Genomic DNA, 22,250 nt, shown 5'->3' with positions numbered 1-22,250 from the left:
AGATGTCTACTCTAGAAAAGTGAGGTGAACTGTGGCAAGTGGTACTGTTACTTCTGAAAGCTGAATGGGCCTGGGGACTTGCCTCTAAAGATTCTTTATGCAGTCAGCTTGACCTCTTCAAAGGAGAGTTCATCATAATTAGTGGCATCACATGAATATCAAAAGAATTCATAATTACTGGAAATTCATTAGGGTGTGTTGCTAAACATGTCCTGAAAATTGTTTTTGATGCTGTTTTTATTTAAGAATGATATCAGTATTGGGGATACTTGAAAATTATACATTGGTACGTCACTTGAAATTGAACTTTTGACAGTTGTTAAAACAGTTTATGAGTTTGTATATTTCTCTTTAGTTCTGTTATTTGGTTGGCTATTTTGGTTTTCATTTTTGGAAAAGCAACTTCACTCATAATTGCTGTGTAAAAAGTTGCAAACCACATACTATATTAGTTTTCTATTTCTGCTGTAACAAATTACCACCAATTTGGTGGCTTAAAAGAACAGCCATTTATTATCTTACGGTATCTGTGGGTCAGAATTCTGGGCACAGTGGAGCTCATGGGAAACACCTTTCTAAGTTTATTCAGGATGTCAGCAAAATTGATTTGCTTCTCATGCTTTTGATAGGGCCCAATGCCATCTTCAAACCGACAATAGGCTGAGTCCTTCTCAGGCTCTGAAACTCTGAACTAATCTCTGCCTCATCTCACTAACTCCTCTTCTGCTATGTCTCTTATTCTCCCACATCACTCTTCCACTTTTCAGGGCTCGTTTGTATGATTATTTGGATCCACCTGGACAATCCAGGATAATCTCCCTATTTTAATGTCAGCTGATTAATAACTTTAACATCGGCAAAGTCTCTTTTTCCATGTAAGGTAATATAACCATACGGGTAAGAGCAGGGGTGGAGAACATGGAGTCTAAAATTCTGCCTAAAACACTGTGATGTTTAATTGTATGTGCCAATTTGACTGGACTATGGGGTACACAGATGTTAGTCAAATGTTGTTCTGTTTTTTTTCAATGTTTCTGGAGAGATTAACATTTGACTCAGTAGATTGAGTAAAGCAGATTGCCCTCCCAAAGTGGGTGGGCCTTACCCAATCAGTTGAAAAGTTGAACTGAAAGGCTGAGTAAGAGGAAACTCCTTCTGCCTGACTTCTCTGAGCTGGGACATCAGTCTTTTTCTACATTCAGACTTGAACTGAAACAATGGCCCTTCCTGGCCCCTGAGCCTGCTGGCTTTTAGTTTGGAACTACACCACTGGCTCTCCTGGGTCTCCAGCTTTCTGACTGTAGATCATGGAACTTCTCAGCCTCTGTAACTACGTGAGCCAGTTCCTTACTTTTATATATAAAAATATATGACATATGTAATTTTATGTATAACTATATATAGTTACATATATAATAGATACATATTTCCTGTATACATAATACATGATATATATATCTCCTAAGGAAAACCATAGACAGTGTCTCCTCTTCCCTCTGTCTCCTTCCTTGAATGGAGACATGGCTGTGAAGTTGAGAGCTGTGACAGTCTCACAGCCGTGAAAGAAAGGCTGAGGACTCACAGAGATGCTGGCTGTCAGGCCACTGAAGCACAAGCAGCAGCCACCCACTGTTTAGTGTCTGGAAATACAACAAAAATCAACCAGAGATGGTTAAGCCACTTAAATTGCTATTTTGTTACCTGTAGCAGAAAACACTTCTTTTTTTTTTTTTTTTAAGATTTTGTTTATTTTTAGAGAGAGGAGAAGGGAGAGAAAAAGAGGGGGAGAGAAACATTGATGTGTGGTTGCCTCTTGTACACCCCCAACTGGAGATCCGGCACACAACCCAGGCATGCGCCCTAACTGGGAATCGAACCAGCGATCCCCTGGTTTGCAGGTCAGCACTCAATCCACTGAGCCACACCAGCCAGAGCAACACATTTCTGATTGATACTTTAATAGATAAATTTAATTGTGTTCAGTATTTTTGCCATAAGAATGTTTGCTATAAACATTTTTACCAGAAGTATTTTCACCACAAATATTTTCATTGCACAACTAATTGGCCATACGGCAATCTTGCCACGAAAGATAAAATAATGAAAAATAAAGGAGGGGGCATTAAAAAGCATACATAAAACCTGGAAATTTAAAAAAAGCAAAAAGACTTTATTGCACAAAATGAAGATGCATCATACAATGTACTGCTTCTGGATGGGTCTCCTTGCTCGGCGTCACACTGTTCCTTTTTTTGCCACAATTTCCCCCTTTACTGAGAGAGGTAGGAGTCCCCAACTAAAGAATCAATAATTAATGCTCTCAAAGACTTGTGAATTAGTAGCCACCTCTTGTATGTATCTGTCAAAGCTTGGTAAACCTTCGGTTTCGATGGCTGGGAGGGATGACTGCTTGCTGAAGAATTTACAAAAACAGATGCATTTTCATTTTCTAGGATAGTAGGCAATCTGGCTTTATTCTCTTTTAATTCACATTTCCAGTAAGCTGTATCACTGCGTTTTCTATCAGGTCGATGTACGTAGTTGTTATCATCCAGCGTTTTAAGATCACCAGATCTCATCACTGTAGAGACCGTTATAGGGTAGCTCAGATCTGTGGGAATTGACTGTGGGAGTGCGGGGTGGGGTGGGTGGAGGAGGGCAAAGGGGGAAAAATTGAGACGACTGTAACAGAATAACAATAAAAAATGACTTAAAAAATGGGAATTCTGTGAGAACTTCTCAATGGAGAAATGAAACCAAACTGACAACCACCTTAAATACATGAAGTCTGCCAAATGTAAACCAAACTGCCAACCAGTTACTTTATCTTGTTTGGCCCATCAGGTAAATGGTGAAAATGTGGCAAGAATGTTTGTGGCGAAAAAGCTTGTGGCAAGAACATTTACAGCAACAAATGCTTAAGGTGAAAATACCTGGAACCAAATTTACCCTCTGGATCCCTGGTTACAGTTTTTCTAACTAGAAATTTTTCCTCTTGTGGTATTTGCCCTTTTATCACGCAGCTTGACCTTACTCTTTAAGTTGCAATTAGGAGCAGGCACAGCTAGACTGTCCCATGCTACACGGAAAAAATCCCCAGGGACAGGCATGACCTAGAGCAGCTTCTGAGACTGCAAACTCTCAGATGAAACCACACTGCCATTTTAGTTGCTTGTGTGTTACATCTCCAATAAGCAATAAAATAAACATTTGCTATTTCAAAGCAGACTTGGCGGGGGAATAGCACTGAATGCTTACCTCAGAGACCACTGAGTAAGAGTAAATAAGTCTGACTATGGAGGACAAGCAGGAATACCAAGAAGTAATTAACCCACACCAACACAGAGGACATGCTGTCTCCTTGAAGGAAGATGGGATTTCAGGTCAGACAGACCCAAATTCACATAGCTTCACTTCTCCTTATCGGAGCTTATGTTTCCTCACCTGCAACATGGACATAATGATACTTGGCATCACTGGGAAGATGAAATGGAATGGCACATTTGAAAGTACCCAGCCTGATGTCTCCCACATAGGAGGCAAGCATGAGAGCTTGTTGAAGGAGCAGAAATATCTGTGTGGTGTGGCACCTAGTGGCCGAGGACAAAGGGAGATGGTGAAGGACAGAGAAGGGCTGAAAGCTTTCACTCACACGTCTTGCTGAAATAAGTTAGGAAAGACCATAGGATGGCTGTTTTCAAAAGCTGTCTTTCATTAGAGCTCATATACCCAGTGCCACTCTCATAATAGAAATGTATGTACTCAGGTTAATGTAAGTAAAGGTTTCAGATTACCTTATGAATACATAGCTATTGATGGGAATTTATGAAGGAGTATCAAACCTGAACCATTGGTGGGTTTCCAAAAACTTGATATTTTAGTGGAAACTGGGCTGTTTTTCCAAAGGCATTTTTTGAATATCTGGTGAGCAAACTCCTTAGAAAACACTTAATAGTAATTCTTGTACTTAATCAATTGGAATCTTTATCGATGGAGATTTCTTAGGGCAAGTGAAACAGAAAAACAGAAGACAAGTAGGTGTCTACAGAAGAAACGAACAGACCGAAACAGGGAGGGACCATTTCCTGAGGGGCCACCCTGTATCAGGTCCTTGTTACCAAGAACTTACATATGTTATCTCATTTGATACTTACAACAAACTGCAGGATAAGTAGAGCACAGGCGTACTTTAGGTAAGGCACACATTCTCAAATATCTTAAATAATTACAAATGTGCATAATTTAAGACTGATCTTGACAAAGAATAGCATGTACTTATTTTATTAGCAAAAGTGGCATCGGCTGTGGAAAGAGCAGATTTATTGAAGAAATACTGTCTTTGGCAATAAAAAGGGACAACGTACTAATTCAACACATAACATATATGTTACATGCTACGTATAACACAGATAAACCTTGAACATATGATGTTGTGCGGATGAAGCCAGTCACAACAAACCACGAGCTGTGTGATTCCGTTTTTACGAAGTGTCCAGAATAGGCAGATCTATAGAGGCAGAAAGTAGATTTGTGGTTTCTGAGGGCCAGGCAGTTGGGGGGAGGGCAGTAAATGGGAAATGACTTCTAATGGATTCAGGATTTCCTTTGGGGATGATGGAAATATTTTAAAATTGATTGTGGTGACGCTTGCACAATTGTGTGAATAATATATTAAAAACCATGCATCACGTACTGTAGATGGGTGAATCAGTGAATTGTACATGCAGATTCTATTCTGTCAAAACTGGTATGTGCATACATACATACGTATAGATAAATATATGTATATATACATACATATAAGTATATATATATATATGTATGGATGGGAGAGAGAGAACCCTGCCAGTCATTTTGAAATTATGTTATTCTTGACAAATACTTAAAATTTGGGAAATTACACTGTTTCTAAATTTGTGCACAAGTGAGATTTTATTATTTCCATATTGCATCATTTCAAATTTTCCCAATTCAAACTCACACAAAATGCTGCCACAGTGTATTATCGCTGATTCAAAATGAAATAGAGACCTGAATTCACACGGCTGGTAAGAGAAGGAGCCAGGGATGGAACTTAGCTTTGCTGGTTGGCACAGTCCCTTCCGCCCCTGCAATATGCTAGGTGATGGCACTGACCCTTTTGAATCTCTTGTCATTGAAAAAGACAGAGGTTGGTAGCTGCCAATGTTTATGGCACAGGTGTATTTTGTCCGGTGTGGTGCTCAAAACTCGATATCCATTTTCTCACTGAACCTCATAGCCACCCCTTGGCAGCATTACCGTGATTGTCATTTTGCAGAGGAGTTAGTCAAAGCCCAGGGAGGTAAGACCACATGGTCAAGGTCTCCCAATTGGCAGTGGAAATGGAACTGAAGGCCAGGTCTTTTGGACACAGGAGCCAGGGGTCTCAACCCTTGTGCTATGCTCTTGCCACAACAGATTGCCCTCCCTGACAGCACTGACAGGTACATCCTCGTGCTGCATTTCCAGTTAACTCACTGGCAAGAAAAAAAATGAATATTCTCTGAAAACCTTCTAGAGCCCTCCTAGCATTCCTGCACCTTTCTCCTCCTTCACAAGTCCTCGATGGGGACACGCGGCCAGCACATTGACGTAAATGGCAGCCACACCATGACGTCCAGTTTGGGGAATTTTCAGATAATCAGTGCTGGACTATGATCTGAAGCTACTGTGATAGTAGGCAGTCAAAACCACTATGCTAAGAAAATTTCCATCATAGGGCATTGAGTTTGTTTTTAATCTAATAAAAACATCTAATGACAGAGGCCTCAGAATGCTTTCTGGAGAGAACTCTAAGACAGTGGAGGAGACAAAAACCACTTTTGTTCCAATAAAGGCTCAACTTTATGATTACTGTACAAAAGCTAGTGGCATGAGACACAGGGGAAAGTGGGTTTAAGCGTCTCAGGCAGCATGGCACACGGTGTAAAAGCATGGCTTGTAGTCAAATTGTTTGGGCTACAATTCTTACCAGTTTAGTAACACTAGACATGCCAGTTTGGTTAGATTTGGCAATAAATACAGAGAGCCCAATGTAACAGTGAGTTAAATAAGACAGGAGTTCATTATTGTCTCCTGTAAAATAATTCTGGAGAGACACAGTCCAGCATGAACATGACCTTCCACAGGCAGCAGGATCCAGTCTCATTTTACCTTTCGTACCACCTTTCTAGCACATGGTTTCCTTCTCAAAGCCACCTCAGAGAGCATGGTGGCTTCCTGAAATCTAATCGTCGTATCCTCGTTCCAGGCAGCAAGGAGAAATAGGTGGTGAGGAGGACCAAGGGCACTTTTCCCAGTGGACTGGGTTCCCAAGTCATCCCAGAAATCTAACCTAACACTCTCAATAGCTCTCCGGCTGGTATTTCATCACGTGGCCACATTGAGCTGCAGTACAGTCTGAGTAATATAGGTTTTACAAGGACATGTTGCTGCTGTAGTACATTGGGGTTTTTTATTGAAGGAGAGAAGAACATATATTGAGGAAGAGGTCTCTTCCCCTGAAAAAATTGTTTTCTCACTTCTGAGGCTTCAGTGTCCTCATTGGGAACATGGGGATGGTCATTATGTCTACCTCCGAGGATTCCGGTGGCGAGTCCATGAAACAACAAAGAAGAATCCCTTAGTACAGGGCCCAGAACCAGCTCCACCTCATCAAGGGCCCACAGATAACTTTGGCTATGTGCTGACTGGCTGTCCTTGGAGGAGCAGGGTCGTGCCATCACGCACCCAAGAGCTCACCCCAGAGAGCTACTGACCACGCATGCACTCTGTGGGCTCTCTCCTGCGAACTTTAGACTTGGGCTTCATGCCCCAACCTTCATTTTCTTCATCTAGGGCAGGATTTCTTAACCTTGGCACTACTGACATTTTGAGCCAAATAATGCTTTGTGGCGGGGCTGTCCTGTGTAGTGTAAGGTGTTTAGCAGCATCTCTGGCCTCTACCCACTAGATGCCAGTTGCCGCCTCCCCTCCCCAGGATGGCAACCAAACGTGTCTGGGGAAGGATGCAAATCATGCACAGCTGAACCACTGCTCTGCGATGTCTGCACTCCTAGGTCGCTTTGACAGCAGCAGCAGCAGTCTCTTGGGTTATCTGTTTAGTTGCATGGATCGACATTTTAAGTTAAACTATGTCAAACATACTTTCCCAGCCATTTTTGCATGACAAAGGAACACGATTAACTTAATTTCACATATTTAGGGTGCTATTCAAATCATCACCTCTAACCCTGGCTTGTGACTTGGGTGTGAGCCGACAAGGATGGATAGAACCCCCTCATCAAGAGAGAAGGTGGCATTGCAGAAGTGTAAGAGAAGCGTGGGAACAGATGGCACGCAGCTCAGTGAGTCCGGCGGTGATGGTGAAGGGAACAAGCCTGTGAGGCCCTCCATCATCCTGAAAAGGGCCTTTCCTAAGGGCATGGAGGCTGACTGCAGAGACACGAGCACGCCCCACCACACCCACAAAGAGGGTGTCTGTGTTGGGAGCCCTTTATGAACCACAGACTTAGTAGATAAAAACACGGCACAAAAGTAGAGAACCAGAGCAAGAAAAAAAACCTTGAAAATTCCCCAAACCAAACTTTTGAGAAATCTCTGAAGACAGCCAGTCTTATGAATAATGAAATAAATAGGTTTGGGGACGATGCTTGGTTTATTAAAAAATGCAACCATAATTAAAGCAAGAAAGCTGTAAGTCTATTAAAATTTATTCTTTGATACTGGAAAACTCAACTCATGACCTATATTTTATAAAACACATACTTGAAAGAATTTTTCTATGCCCTCTCCCCATTGAACTTAGAATGCTGAGGCTCTTCCATCTACATAAGGAGGAGGGCGGTTCCACACGTAAATCACCCAGGGTTCTGGTAGTATACTGTCAGTACATTAAGGTAAAGTGACCCAGAGGTATTTGTGCAGGTAGGTGGAAGCTGCCGCTCTGGACTCTGCTCCCAGAGAGGATGGTATTAGTGTGATGGTGCTCAGTGACAGCTGGTTTATCAAGCTCTCAGTTGATTATAAATCTTTTCTAGTTGACATTTGTAGACTGTCCGGATTGATGGCCTATGAATCCTGGAGAAGAGTTCTCCTCGAGCGTCTCCCAAGCTACCGCTAGGGGGAGAGCCTGGCTCTATTTGACAAGGACACTGCAGGCAACTGTTGGCTACAGGAGGGTCCCGACAAGCTGGGCTGTAATAAAATGACTCAAGATGGCTGCTGATGTTTCTCCCCTCACTCGTGCCCTCTCTCCCCTTCATGTGTACACACGCCATATGCATACTTATACATGCACACACACAAATGTGTATGTATACACACTCACACACACACACATGAGAAAATGCTGTCTGGCCCCAGGGTGGCAGATCTGGACGGTTCCTTAATGGTTTCTTGGGTTGAGGGACAGTGGGTGTTGCAGATGGAGAGGAACTGAACGGGCTCAGGAGTTAGTCTGAATCAGAATGTCGGTGTTATCACCCACCAGCTGTGTGACTTCGGGGACGGAGCCTGAGCTCCCGGAGTTTCTGTTTCCTCAACTGTAGAGAATGGTAGGGAGCTCATTAAAAGTTAGGTGTAGAACCTAGACCAATATTCAGTACTAAGAAAATTATACGGGGGATTATCACTGCTGCATTGCCCAGGGTCAGGCCCCATCTCCTCCCTCAGTGCCAGTGAGAGAGCTGCCCCCCCACCCCACCACTCCCAGGGGACCCCCTTTCTCCTGTGCAGCAGCAACAACAGGCCCAGTGTGTATCTATTGTCTGCCTTCCTCATCAGCCTGCCGGGTGTGTGGACTCAGGGGGCATGCCTGTTTTATGCACCCCCTGCACCCCCTGCGTACTGAGCAGCAGTGAATCTGGTGCATAATAGGCACTCCAAGATACTTGTTGAAGGAATGAATAAATTGCCAACAAAGACAACACTTATTTAAAAATAAAATTAAAAGGTAAGTTTATGGTGACTCTTGCTTTCTGCCATTTGGGGCCATTTGTTCAAGGAATGGAATTTACTGAGTGAGAACTGAAGGCCTGGAACCCTGATACATTCTGAAAATCAGCTGAAGACAAGAAAATTCAAGCCCCCTGGCCTTAAGATTATGCCTTAGATAGAATACTGAGGGTAAAATCTAATTCATATTTGAAGAAAATGTACAACCTATGAAGGTTTACAGTATAAGCATAATCCCATCAGGTACAATGATCTGGTGCCGTAAAATGAGTCAACATTTAGTCTTCCCCCATTCATCACGGCCACGAAAACCTTAACTGACCTCTCTCCTCCACCCTCACTGTTCCCACCTCTGTCCAGGCCCTGGTCCTCTCACGTCAGGAATGCTGCTGACCCTGAGTCTGATCCACACTGACAGCTAAATCTGACTTTACTATTGTGCTCACAACCACCCAAGGGCTTCCAACTGAATGTAGAGTATAATGAAAACTTACGGAGCTCTAATCCAGGGCTTGCAAACTTCTTCTGCAAAGGGCCAGGTAAAGAATATTTGTTTAAAACACTTTAAATATTAAATATATAGATATACAGGTAGTATAGGTTTTGGGTTTTGTGGGACATACAATCACTACCCAACTCTAACAGTGTATGAAAACAGCTGTACCCATAGTCAATGCTTAAATGAGCAACAACGAGCAGTGCTTAAATGGGCTTGGCTGTATTCTGGTGAAACTTTGTTTTTAAAAAAACAGAGAGTAGGACAGATTTGGCTCATGGCCCATAGTTTGCTGACTTCTGTTCAAAGCGATCTTGCATTTGCCTATCTCCTTGGACCTACCTAGCAGTCTTCTTGCTGACATTCTCCCGTCCCACTGGCCTCTTCTCTGTCCCTCCATCTGCCATTCCTGCCTTAGACCTTTGAGCTTTCTAATTCCTCTGCCTGCAGCATCCTTGCCCGATACCTTCGCATCGTGGGTTCTCGTTCTCACTGGTCTTAGCTTAAATGTCACCTCATTGCCATTCTCTCACATCACCTTGCTCTACTTTATCCAAAGAACTTAAATGACCTTGTTTATTCATTTCATTGTTAATTATCCTTCTCCTACCAGTGAAGTGTTAATGTCTTAAAAGTCGGGTCCTAAAGGGTCCTGGCCACTGCTCTACCTCCAGCATCTAGAACATCACCTGGCTCACAGAAGCTACAGAGTAAATATTTGGTGAATGACTTTGCTGAATGAAATCGCCATCAGGAATTGATCTGAAGAATGAGTGTTCCTGAAATAATAACTGTTCAATGTTGTTGTGAATCTGCCACTCTGTTTCACTCGTCTGTAGCCTGAAAAACTCCTGGACTCTCCGGAATGGACCTAAGGTCTCAGGATGAATTTTGGCATCCTTAGTGGCTGCCATGCCCTGCGCCTTAACAGCCCAATGACTATTTCACTTTCATTTTGCAACTGCTCACCTGTCCCCTGATTTCCATTTTGGCTGGAAACTCCTGTCAGGTTTATTCTTTCAAAACATTGTAGATTGATCACTAAGTTTCTGAAGCTACCAATGTTTCTTTACCCTCCCTCCACTTTAAATTATTTTATTTTAATTAAGTTAATTAATTGATTTTTACTGTTATTTTATTTTTAAATATTCAATGTCACAAATCTTGCTCTCTTCCAAATGCGGAGTGAGAGAGGAATGACTTCCAGCTTGAGTCTGAAATACCTCCAACAAACGAGTGGGCAGGGCTACCAAGTGCTGATTTTTACCAGGGAGTCACCTCCAGGAGCACAGGAGCCATGAATTCCCAGGTCCCCCAGTTACAGGCAGGGCTTCAAATGCGGAGACCTGATGTGAATGAGTACGAGCATGGACATCTGGCAGAAGGAAGCAGACACACAGGCTGGCCAGGAACACAGACTTCACGACTGGAGAGGAGAGTGAGTGAAGAAACAGTGCGGTGTCATTCTCCTGCATGGGTCTCAAACCCATGGACTCGTGTGTGAATTTAGGTGGAGGGAGGGCTATGCATAAAAGTGAGAAGAGCTGTTTTCAAAGTTAACTGCAGTAACGGTGAGACTGGTTGGGTATCCTTTGAACTGAAGGAAGGGGTCCAGGCATTCTTCCTGCCTCACTAAGCCCTATGGTATCTTGAAGGCTCCAGGGGACACAGCAGTGGGTATACTAGGAATATGCAATGGTGTGCACCAGAGAGGGGCTGGGATATGAAGGAGGGAGAAGCCTATTGGCTATGATAAGGTTTTGCTTGGCTTGGATTGGAGACCCTATAACACATCACCTGGGGAACCCCGGACATGGTTAAGAGCAACTTGGTGGAGATTCCATTTCTTGGGCAAAGTTCAGATAACTCAACACTTTTGATATATTTTATTTCTGGAATTTTCCCTTTGAGATTGTGTCTCTGATTGGATTATACAACTTTTTCATAAATTTTGTTTTATGGTCAACCTCATAATTCCAGGGTGCCTAACCCACTCTGAATGACACAGCATCATGTTAGCGGCATCTGTCCCTGGGCGATACCCCTTAGCTAAGACTCCAACACTAGCTCAGGGTCAACAATGTCAGCCCTGTTGCTTGATCACGATACCCTGGGAGGATTCGAGAACAAGGCAGTCTTCAACCTACAGATACAGTGAGTGAAATGATCATAAAAACTTGGAGACATTAGATAGAATCCAGAAAAAATAAACAAAAATGTCTACCAGTATGTTGAGATGTGAAAAGAAAGACTATTGCATCTTCATGCATGAGCTTTGCCAAGATACAAATATAATCCAATGATGAGACGCATCATCTTCAAATACATCAAAGTGTAATAAGCATATCCCGTACCCCATCAACCCCTCTTGCATTGTATTTATCCTAAAGAAATTGTCACACAAGTAGGAGGAGATGTGTTCTCCACTATAGAATTGATTATAAGTACGGAAAAGTAAGAGCAACGTAACTCAATAAGAAATTGGCTAGTTAGATGATGGCAGATCCAGATGCTAGCTGTTTAAAGCAACAGTGTAGCTTGATATTATTTACTGACTTACAAAATGTCCATCAGACCTGCAGAGTGAAGAGGGTGAGTCACGGGAAAGGATGTCGAGCTCCATTTCTGTACCATGGTGCCTGTGCATGCTGTGAGTGAAAGCCACTCACGGGGAGCTCTGCAGCCTTGCTCACAGGGATGGCAATGATGGTTTTCTCTGGATGGTGAGACTTGAGGGTGATTGCACTTTTTTACTTAAAAGAAGCTTGCAAAAAGCTAAATTGCTTTATTTTTAAAATAAATATATCTGCTTAATAAAACAACCAACCAAACAACCAAACAAACAAACAAAAAAACCCAAACTCCTCAAAATAGCTGCATGTCCAATATTACAGAAGCGCATGGGATTGGCCGGGATGGTTGAGAATGGAAGAAACTACAATGTAAAAGTCCAACAATACCAATGAAGGAAAACGGGATAGTTCATGGACTGAAAAGCCACACTGCTTGTTACATCAAGGGATCCAGCTCATATTTGCCCACCATGGTGGCTGGCCTGATATGGCATCTTGAATCGGCTGGCTTCCCTTTCTTGCAGCACTCCTCACCTGGGCACCCTGAACCTCTCAGGTAAACCACATGTCCTCAACCCTCAGACCAGGGTCTGCTTCTGGAGGAAGCCTGCACCTCATCCCTCATGGCTAGCCCTCCTCAAAGGTGTCCACAGGACTCTCAGTGGAAAAACTGGGAAGTGGATGCCAGCCAGCACTGTGGGGCCCTGGCATGTGTGCCCTCCAGGAACTTCAGGTTTCTCATCCCTCTGTCCCCTAACCCACGAGGTCTGGAAACCTCATGTCAGAAAACACAAGATTCAAACAGACCTCTGGCTGGCCCCATGGAGCAGCTAGGGCCTGGGCTTAGTTCCCACAAATCAATGCCTGTGACTCCACCAAAAGAACGGTTTATAATGCACAAAGTTCAAAGGCCATTATTGTCTATTGGTCTCCCTTCATCCAGTGTAATGATTCCCCAAAACACTATCCTAGAGTTTAGTGCTGAGCAGCAGGAAATGGTCTCCCGTCTGCACAGACAGATAAATACAGGTGACCTTCCTCCGTGATGGATTGGTGCTGATGGCACCGGGGTACGCTGGAACATGAAAATGATGCTTGGTTTGTTGGGAGATGAATGTTCCTTCACACAAGCTGCATGTCCCTTTGCCTTACCTTCCTAGGGGTCTGCTGCCAGAATAATAATTGCAGCATTAACAATACATTGGCATTTCTCGAACATTTATTATGTTCTGAACACTGAGTAGAGCACACTCTCTCATTTAATCCTTGCATATAGTTCTCAAGGGTAGGTGCCGTTATATACCCTCTTCATCTATAGACAAGGCAATTGAGGCTTCTAGAAGGTTCTGTAACTTTCCAGAGGTCTCACCTTGTTAAGTAGGTGAGTGGTGCATCAAACCCAGCTCAAGGCCACAGCGCTAGGCACAGGACTGGCTCCAACATTACAGGGCTCGGTGCAAAATGAAAATGCAGCACTCCTTGTTCAACAATTGTTAAGGATTTTAAGATGGTGACAGCAGAACTTAGTAATGTGAGCACGGGGCTCTGGGAGGCTGCACGGGTCACGGCCCTGGCCCTGTGGACTCAGAAGAGCGTGATGTAAAGGAGGACAAGGACCCCATGTTTAATGCTGTTTAACCCCAAAGACTGAGCACGCATATTAAAAGTGATTCAATGACCCTGCATAATTGTGCAGAGAGCTGGTCAATTTCTGTCAGGAGCTAAATCAGTTCATCTGATTTTCCCCCAGCTGGGCCTGCAAAGAGTCCAACGTGAAGAATGGGAGAGAAGGTGGACGACTCCAATGTGGTCATGGGAAAGAGCCTATGTCTTGGAGCTAGAGACATGAACCTAGATCTTGGCTCATCTATAGCTTGTGATTTGGGGAAAGTTCCTGGGCCTCTTTGAGACTCAGTTTGCGTATATGTATGATGGGAGAGTGGCACCCACCTCTCAGGGTAGGACATGCTATAGAGGAGGAGATGACACAGTGCATGCAAAGGTCTTAGAACACAGTAACTGCCCATGAAATGCTGCCATGGTTTGATGGCTATTTTCACCAGGAGGATTTGGGGACAGGGAAGGAGCACGTGATTTGAAGGTAGATGATATAGGTTGAGCCCTGATTATGTGTCAACTGGGCAAAGTCACTGAACTCTGTCCAGGGTCAGCATTTTCTTTTGTAAAGTGGACCCAGAGCAATGTCCACAACACAGGATTCTGCAACTGTTGTTATAAATGCTTACAGTGGGGGGTGGGGATTAGAAAGGGACACGCTGTCCTCATATTGAGCTCTCCTATGGGGTGTGCTAAGTAATCTAAGTCAACGGTCCCCCATCTTTTTGGAACCAGGGGCTGGTTTTTGTGGAGGACAATTTTTCCGTGGACGGGGTGGGGGATGGTTTCGGGATGATTCAAGAGCATTACACTCAAGCTCACCTCCTGCTGTATGGCCCGGTTCCTAACAGGCCTGGACCAGTCCCAGTCCATGGTCTGGAGGGTGGGGACCCCTGATCTAAGTGATTTTCCCTCTAAAAGTCTTTCACAACATTTCCACATTTGAATCCAAAATTTGACTGACTCCATTCCAATTCCTGCTTTATAGTCAAACCCAGAGAGTGGTGAAAAAGAAAACCATGATTCAGGCCAAAATCCACCTAATGAGAAGAAGCTACTCCATACCGACATCCAAGGCTTTATGTATTTTTATAGGATATTTCCAGTTACAAACAGAGATTTGAGATGGTTTGTGCTCTACTGTAGATGTATCCACCCAAACTAAATTGCTCTGTGCTTTAAGAAATTCAACATACATATAGGGTTTCATTTTCCTTGAAAATATGACATGTATATAAACCACTAAAATTTGAAATTCTTTCTGAAACTTTAAGAAAGGGCACAGGGGGAGGAAAATCGAACATCGTCTAATCGTACACACGTATGGTACACAAAGACGGGCGCGTGCTCATGACTGCCTTCAATGTCAGTGTTGTCATTTACATTTAGAACACTTTCCAGCCCATCCTGAATTCTAGTCACTCATCTACAAAGCCCGGGTACCACAGATGGAAACAGAGAATCATTTTTCAGCTCTGCTCAAACTCCAGCCCCTTTAATAGCTTTCCCTAACAGTTCTCCTAACTTGTTCTGAACATCAGCTTGTTTAAGATTCCTGTAAACATCAAACCCAAATTCCAGGGTGTCCCTCACCAGAAGCCATCTGTCTATCAAAAGCAGCCTACTGAGAGGTGCCACAGGGACGTTCTGCCCTGAAGTGATCTGACCCACCTTCACCTGCCCACTCTCCATCTCTCCAGAGCTGTTTTCACGCCTCTGCCCTCTAGCACACAGAGGAAATCCCTCTCCTTTTAACAGAATGGTGTTCAAGTCTGCTCTTGGGTATCCGATGAAATACACAGAGACCCAGCTCCTTGAAGTTGAAGGGAGGTTTTAGGCACCTTACATACAATTATTCACCTGGTAGTCTAGGCAGGTTCCCATGACAACACTTCCAGCACCTCATGTATCTACATGTTATTGATACATCCCATCAATTCAGCCAAGAGGGGGTGGATAACCATTCAAAATGGTTCTCAAGCTCCCACCTCCCGTCTGGCCTGCCGAATGACTCTTTCACTACTTGTTTTGGCTTCATTAGACACAGCCATGGCGATACACTTAACATGGCACTTTTTCACCCAAATGCATTTTAAAGCTTAAAATCAAAGTCCAGGCTTATAATAGCAATTTTTCTCTTTTCTTTCCACTTTCTCAAGCATTGTACTTAGGACTGATTTCTGCTGCTGGCCAGAGAATGCTTTAATTAGTATCTATTGGGCCAGAAAGGGGAGCTTTAAATTGTAAAACTTTCCCGGACAGAAAGGTTAACTGTGGGAAAAAGATAAAAGGAGCTCTGTAGTAACTTTGAGTCATTTCCATAACCGTAGGTACAAGTACTTCCAGGGAGAGAAATAAATGTCTTGCCTTTGGCCCTTTGACTGAAGACAAAGGTTTCACCATGCCCATCTAAAGAAAGCAGGGGGGGGAGTCCTACCCATTTTTCCAAAGTGGCTCTGATTAAAATGCAGTTATGAAAGGAAATAATGGAGGAGCTTGCAGTGGGGACTTTAATTTTCTCCACAGCTCCACTGTGTCACAAAGTGCAGCCTTGGGCCCTCATAAGGGTGAGCTGGGTATTTACAGGGTGCCCAACAGCAGTCATGCGTGGGAGACTTAGACGTCAGTCATCCTTGAAGGGTCACTTCAGAGACAAGGGGAGATGTTTTTAGAGTTTGCAACACCCCAGTCATGTTCTGAGTTGCATCTTTCCAGCTCTTGCTTCTATCCTGGGAAATAACATGTCAGTGTTGATGCATACCAACAACAAGTTGAAGCGGCGATAGAACAGCCTCTAGAATCCCCAAAGACCAGAGAATGCCACTTCCCAAGCCATTATGTTAATGATAAGCCAGCTTAACATACCTGTAGGTGATCCTTCCATGACATGGCCAACATAGGGGCCTTCTCGAAAGATTGGTCTGTTGTCATTCTGATCAATTACAATGACTTCCAGAGGGACTGGCCCCTCAAGAGTCCTGCCGTTGACATCAGTGGTCTCCACAAATAGCTATAGCAGCAAAGAGATTGGAGGAGAAAGAGGTATTAATTCATTATGAAAATTGAAATCAGGTTCTCTGGAGAAAGTAGGTTATATCAGCAATTTAATGAGCCTTTGGCAATATTCAAACTTTGGTCTCAATGGATAGTCACTGGGACTAGAATAGAAACTAAACATTAGAGAATAAAAGACAAAGATCAATTCGAGTTAGGTCCCCCTCGGGAAATTTACAATTAATTTATCAAATCTGCAAAGAAACTCCAAAAAAAAAAACCCCACTCACAAACAGTCATAGCTAAATGTGCTTATATTGTTTCTGTTTTTCCAACGTCATTATGCTTAAAAGGAATGTTATGCTAATAAAAATAATTGACTAAGCAGTGATAAGCAGAGTTCATTAAGAAATAACTGAGTATTCATGGTGACGTTTGGGGAAATGTGGGTAGGTAGACCTGTGCAGAGAGCCTTCCTGGAGCGAGGGAGGCACGTGCTGGGTCCTGAATGAGACATCAGGGTTCCTGCCCACCAGGCCCGTATAATCGCCAGGGGAATTTCCTAATTCCATGAAACACTCCCAATACAGAAGGAACTACCTTCCGAGCTCCAGCATACAAAAAAAAAGAGCATAAAAACACCAGCTTTATTGTCTTGGAAACAGGGAATTATGTCATGACGTTTCCAGTGAATCACAGTAACCTTCTGCTCTTGCTTTCGCAGCCAAGCCCAGCCTGACTGAACTGGGCTGAGACAGGAAATCTTCTCTCTGGTCAGCGGCAGTCCCTGCAGCCAAGGTGGGCACATATTTCAGCCAGAAAAGGGTCTCTGTAGTTGGAATCCTTGGGAAAGGGCCTTGGCAGCTGGAATCCCAGCACAACATTAAAAACACTTATAATTAGGAATAATGATCAATGATTACCCAGGGCTTACCTAGGCTCTCTACTATATTAGCTCCTGTAATCCTCACAGTAATCCTGTGGCCCTCTTGTGAGGAGGGAATAAAAGCAAATAGAGATTATATGGTAGAGTCTAGACTTGACCCCATGAAATCAGCCTCCAGATATTGTATTTTAACCACTATAAAAACAATGTTTCTACAGCATTTTATGCCTGTCACATAATATATCTCAAGAGTATTAGCTCCTGATTTTGTTGCTACTGTTATTGTTGTCTACATTATTGTAAAAACTAGGCCGATTTAGGAAAATAAAAAAAAAACACTTTGGTTATAAATCTGCACAGTTGCACCCCATGTGATGGCCTTGTAAATTGGTACCATCCTTTTGGAAAGTAGCATGGCAAAATTCCACAGAAGTGATGAAGAACTCATATGCTTTGTTCCATTTGGATGCCACTCCTGGTTTCCTCTGAGTTAGGTTGCACGGCATGCATGAGAAGATGAGGTATTTACTGTGGTTTTTCCCGCTAGTAATGAAATAACAGCGGCATCCACTAAATGTCCAGTGAACGAGGACTAGTTGAATGAATGTATAACAATGTACTAGAATACAGCCATTAGATAACATAATTATTAAACCTTGTTGATCTACTTAGAATATTGTGTGAAAATACACAAAATAACATGTGCATCATATCTATGTGATATATACATATGGACAGAATTTGAACTTAGTTGGCAAAAATAAAAACAGGTATATTTGGGTAGAGAGATATGTGCTTCATTTTTTTCTTCAACATTATTTAATTTTTTCACTAGCAAATTTACACACACACACACACACGCGCGCGCGCGTTGATTCCTGGGACAGACAAAATAATGCATGTGTACCTTAATTATTAAGACATTGAAAGGGCAGAGCCATTTAACATCTGCATAAAAAGAGAGTCTTAAATATAGTTCACTTTTATACTTTCATGCTACTATTTAAAACTACTATGAGAATACTGCTAAAGAAAAAATAATTGTAACAAAACATTGGGGAATTTCATGCAATAATGAAGGTCTGGCCTTTTGTCCTCCCCAAATAGCCAAAGACTTGACTTTAACTTAACCAAAAAAACCTGTCTAAAGACAACATGTATCTTGGGTCTGAATCTTAAGCTTCCTGTTTGTTCACAAACTGGCTCCCATACGTGGAGGGCATGGAGACATCTAGGAGAGAGGCACTGCTCCAGATTGGTAGGTGGTAAGGTTAACAAGCAAGGGGCCTTACATGCACGGCTTGTGTTGGGCAATCGCAAGACAAGTAGATCACTGTGCACACCTACCGGAATCTTAAAAGCTTATGTAGAGGCCTTAACTGGGTTCAATCTCATATACCATCCAGATAGTCTCAATAATACCTTACTATCTCAAGGCCATGTCCTTGAAAACAGCTCACACTGTGGGAATGATGGGCAGGACATACAATCAAGGATAGGAAAGGGGGTGAGGAGCCTCTGTCAGTATGGGTCCTGCTCATAGGTCAAAGGGCAGTCACATCCTCTTGATAACCTCCAACACCTCCACTTTCTACAAGACTTGGTAGTATAAGAAGGCACAAGTAGGATAAAGGAACAAAATTCACATTTGCCAAATATACAAATGTACTGGAACTGAGAGGGGCAGACTCCAGATCTGTCTCAACGTAATGGAAAGACAGACAGACATGAAGAATATATAATTGATTAGGATGAATGAAAAATGTTGAGCTAAGTCTCATAAAAGAAAGATGTAAGTAAGCAACCTGATAGCATTTTATGTTATACCAGTACCCGGAGTTTACTAGTGACTCCTGGGTTATTTAGTGGAAAACAATATCATTAGATGCACAGTGTTTAAAAACAACAAAGTGCTCTTAAGGGGCATTTATTAATTTTAGAGTCAATTGAACAAAATTTCACTGAGGACTTACTACATGACTGTCCCTGTACTGAGTGTCGGCTATCCATCTGTTAACAGAAAAGACATTCTGGCCTGAGGAGACAGATGATGAACAATGTAAAATAGGTGAGTAAGATAATTTTAATTAGAGATAAGGGATGTGGAGGGATGAAACAGATTGATATATTAAAGCTACATGGTCTAATATGGCAGCCACTTGCCACGTATGGCTACTTAAATTTAAGTTAAATCAAGATAAATCAAAGGAAAAATCCAGTTCTTCAGTTGCACTGGCCACAGTCAAGAGCTCAACGGCCATGTGTAGGTCGTGGCTGCCATGTCAGACCATGCAGACACAGAATCTTTCACCACTGCAGAGTTCTATTGGATGCCAAGGCTCGGACTGTAGTGTGATTGAGAGAGATAGCGTGTGAATGTGTGTTCACAGGGGAAGTACCTATTCTAGATACAATAGCTGTGGCTTGTTTGGGAAGACTGTCTGCAAACTCTCAGGCCCTGCCTAGAACACACTTATCACAGAAGGAACTCTTCAACTGAGGCCTGAATAACAACAAAGTAGAGGGGAGAAGAAGCTAGCCATACAAAAACTCATGGAAAAGAGTTTTAGGCAGCAAGTGTCACGGTTCCAAGCTTAGCATTACATTAGGGATGGTCTTGGTACAAGATGAAGTCACATAATTGGGGCTCCACTCAACTCCAGTGGAGTAGACTAAAGTTCATTCTGCCATAACGTTCTTTGCATAAAACAATTTGGGCAAAGTAAGAAAATAAGGCATTTTCTCTGTGAATTTCTCGGTAAGCAGAGATGAGGAAGGGAATGATATCAAGCTTGTTCCTAATGAAGGAAACCATAGTAGACTGAATATAATATACAATAGGAAATGCCAGTACTTTACTAAGTAGCCCATGCATTTTTCAAAAGGCATATTAATAACGTGGATGAAAATTAAACATGCATGAAGAAATTACTAGTAAATATGACCTTACTACCCAATCACGTCCTTAAGGAAATCTGACATTCCAGTGAGTTCTCATAACTGTTCTTATATGAAGGTCAGATCCACAGTTATAAATGCCAAACTTTCTGAAGTGGGCCCTTTAACTTTCAAAGGGGACCCATAGTATCAGAGCATATGTGTTTGATGATGTTCTTACCTTCCTTTCCTCTTCTTAACTGAAATACCCCAAATACACACATCCTTAGTCTAAAAAACTGGAACAAGGTTTGTTTCCCTTGAGTCTCAACATCTATTCTAGGGCCTGTGTCCGGGGCTCCAGAAATGAAACAAACTGGGATGCATTCACAGGGAGGCATTCTCATTGCTGATCTTTGTTTGAAGCGAGATGCCCATTCGTAGAAACCTACTGTGAGAAAAACAAACAGGTGGCCACTGGCAGAAAGAAATGGAGTAATTTCTGAAAGGAAATGGAAAGCACCCACTTCTCACTGACTATTTCTATACCACCTTCTAGGACTTGAGGACTTAGTGTGAGTGGTTGATCTTCTTGGGAATAATGAGGGGTGACATATAAAAAGGTCTACTGTGGAACCAGAAAGAGAGAACATGCTCAATAAATTGTGTCTAGAAACAGTTGCCTGAGTTTCACAGACAAGGTAGTGCCTAGTAACTTACTCCATGGCAAGTAGCCTGAAAAAGCGATGCATTTGACCCTCCTCTGTGCTGCGTGTTCTAGGACCTTGCTGTTCAAAGTGCAGTCCTGGGACCAGCAGCCCTGGCCTCCGCTGACTGCCAGGTCCTGCTCAGAACCTCCCGGGCAGCCCTGGCGTTTTATCCCATCTTTCGGGGATTTGAATGCACATTACTGTTTGTGTGAAGCTGACCTGTGACACAGGGTTTAGAGAAGAAGGCCAACGGCCTTGTTGAGCTTGGGAATGGCATTCCCAGGTTCAGATGCATAAAAATTAATTTCAAAGAGAAGGCAGCATCGAACCACCTGCTAGGAATGCACTGCACACGTGGACTCATTTGTCGCCCCCAAACACGAGGGCCGGGCAGGGTAGGTGACTTCTGTGGATCAGTCTGGAGAAGCCTTTTCACAGACACAGACACACATGCACATATAAACACACATTACACACAAATACACAGTCATACATACATATGACATAAGCATAAAAACACAAACATACACCACACACACATCACATACACACAGACATAAAACATACACACAAATCAATTTTTCCAATCTTCTGATCTTCAACTGTGCATAGTGGACACTTAAAGTGTATTTTGTCAATCACTTTCTGTAAAGCTACTAAACAGAAATAGGGAGAAGGAGAAGGGAACTCTTTACTAATTGACAAGTGAAAAGCTGCAGAAAATGAAGGAAAAGGGAGAGGTCCTGGAGGCAGGGGAACCTCACAGGGGGGTGGAGCTCCAGGGTGAGGGCAGGACCTGCTCAGCCTGTGTGATTTCTGCACCCAGCTGGGCAGTGTCTTCTCTCCCATTCAGATGCAGTAGTACCCTGGGAGGGGAAATGAACTGAGCTTTTTCACTAGAGGGCCCAGGAGGCATTTAGGGAGCCTGTTAGGAATCTAGTTTAAGCCAGCACTTTGAGAGACTCTGGAGTTACTGGTATCCTGCCCATGCTTTGGAAAGCTCAGCCCATCATGGAAGGGGGAGGGAGAGAGAGACCTTTGGTCTGGTGGGAGTGAGGGAGGGAAAAACTGCTGAGGGGGGTCACACCCCAAAAGCCTGAGTAGAGGGTTTTGAAGGGTTG

General features: G+C 43.0%; 1 protein-coding gene across 1 annotated transcript in view; it reads right to left on the bottom strand.

Annotated features, from left to right (window-relative positions):
• CDH13 (cadherin 13) overlaps nt 1-22,250 on the bottom strand; it is a 1,057,449-nt gene that overhangs the window by 364,270 nt on the left and 670,929 nt on the right. The window contains exon 6 of the mRNA XM_024556040.4: nt 16,528-16,672. Within this exon, the coding sequence (XP_024411808.1) occupies nt 16,528-16,672 (145 nt within the window). The remainder of the gene's footprint in view (nt 1-16,527; nt 16,673-22,250) is intronic.

Source organism: Desmodus rotundus, chromosome 12 (assembly GCF_022682495.2).
Source record: "Desmodus rotundus isolate HL8 chromosome 12, HLdesRot8A.1, whole genome shotgun sequence".
Lineage (NCBI taxonomy): Eukaryota > Metazoa > Chordata > Mammalia > Chiroptera > Phyllostomidae > Desmodus > Desmodus rotundus.
This window is presented reverse-complemented; position numbering and strand designations above follow the sequence as displayed.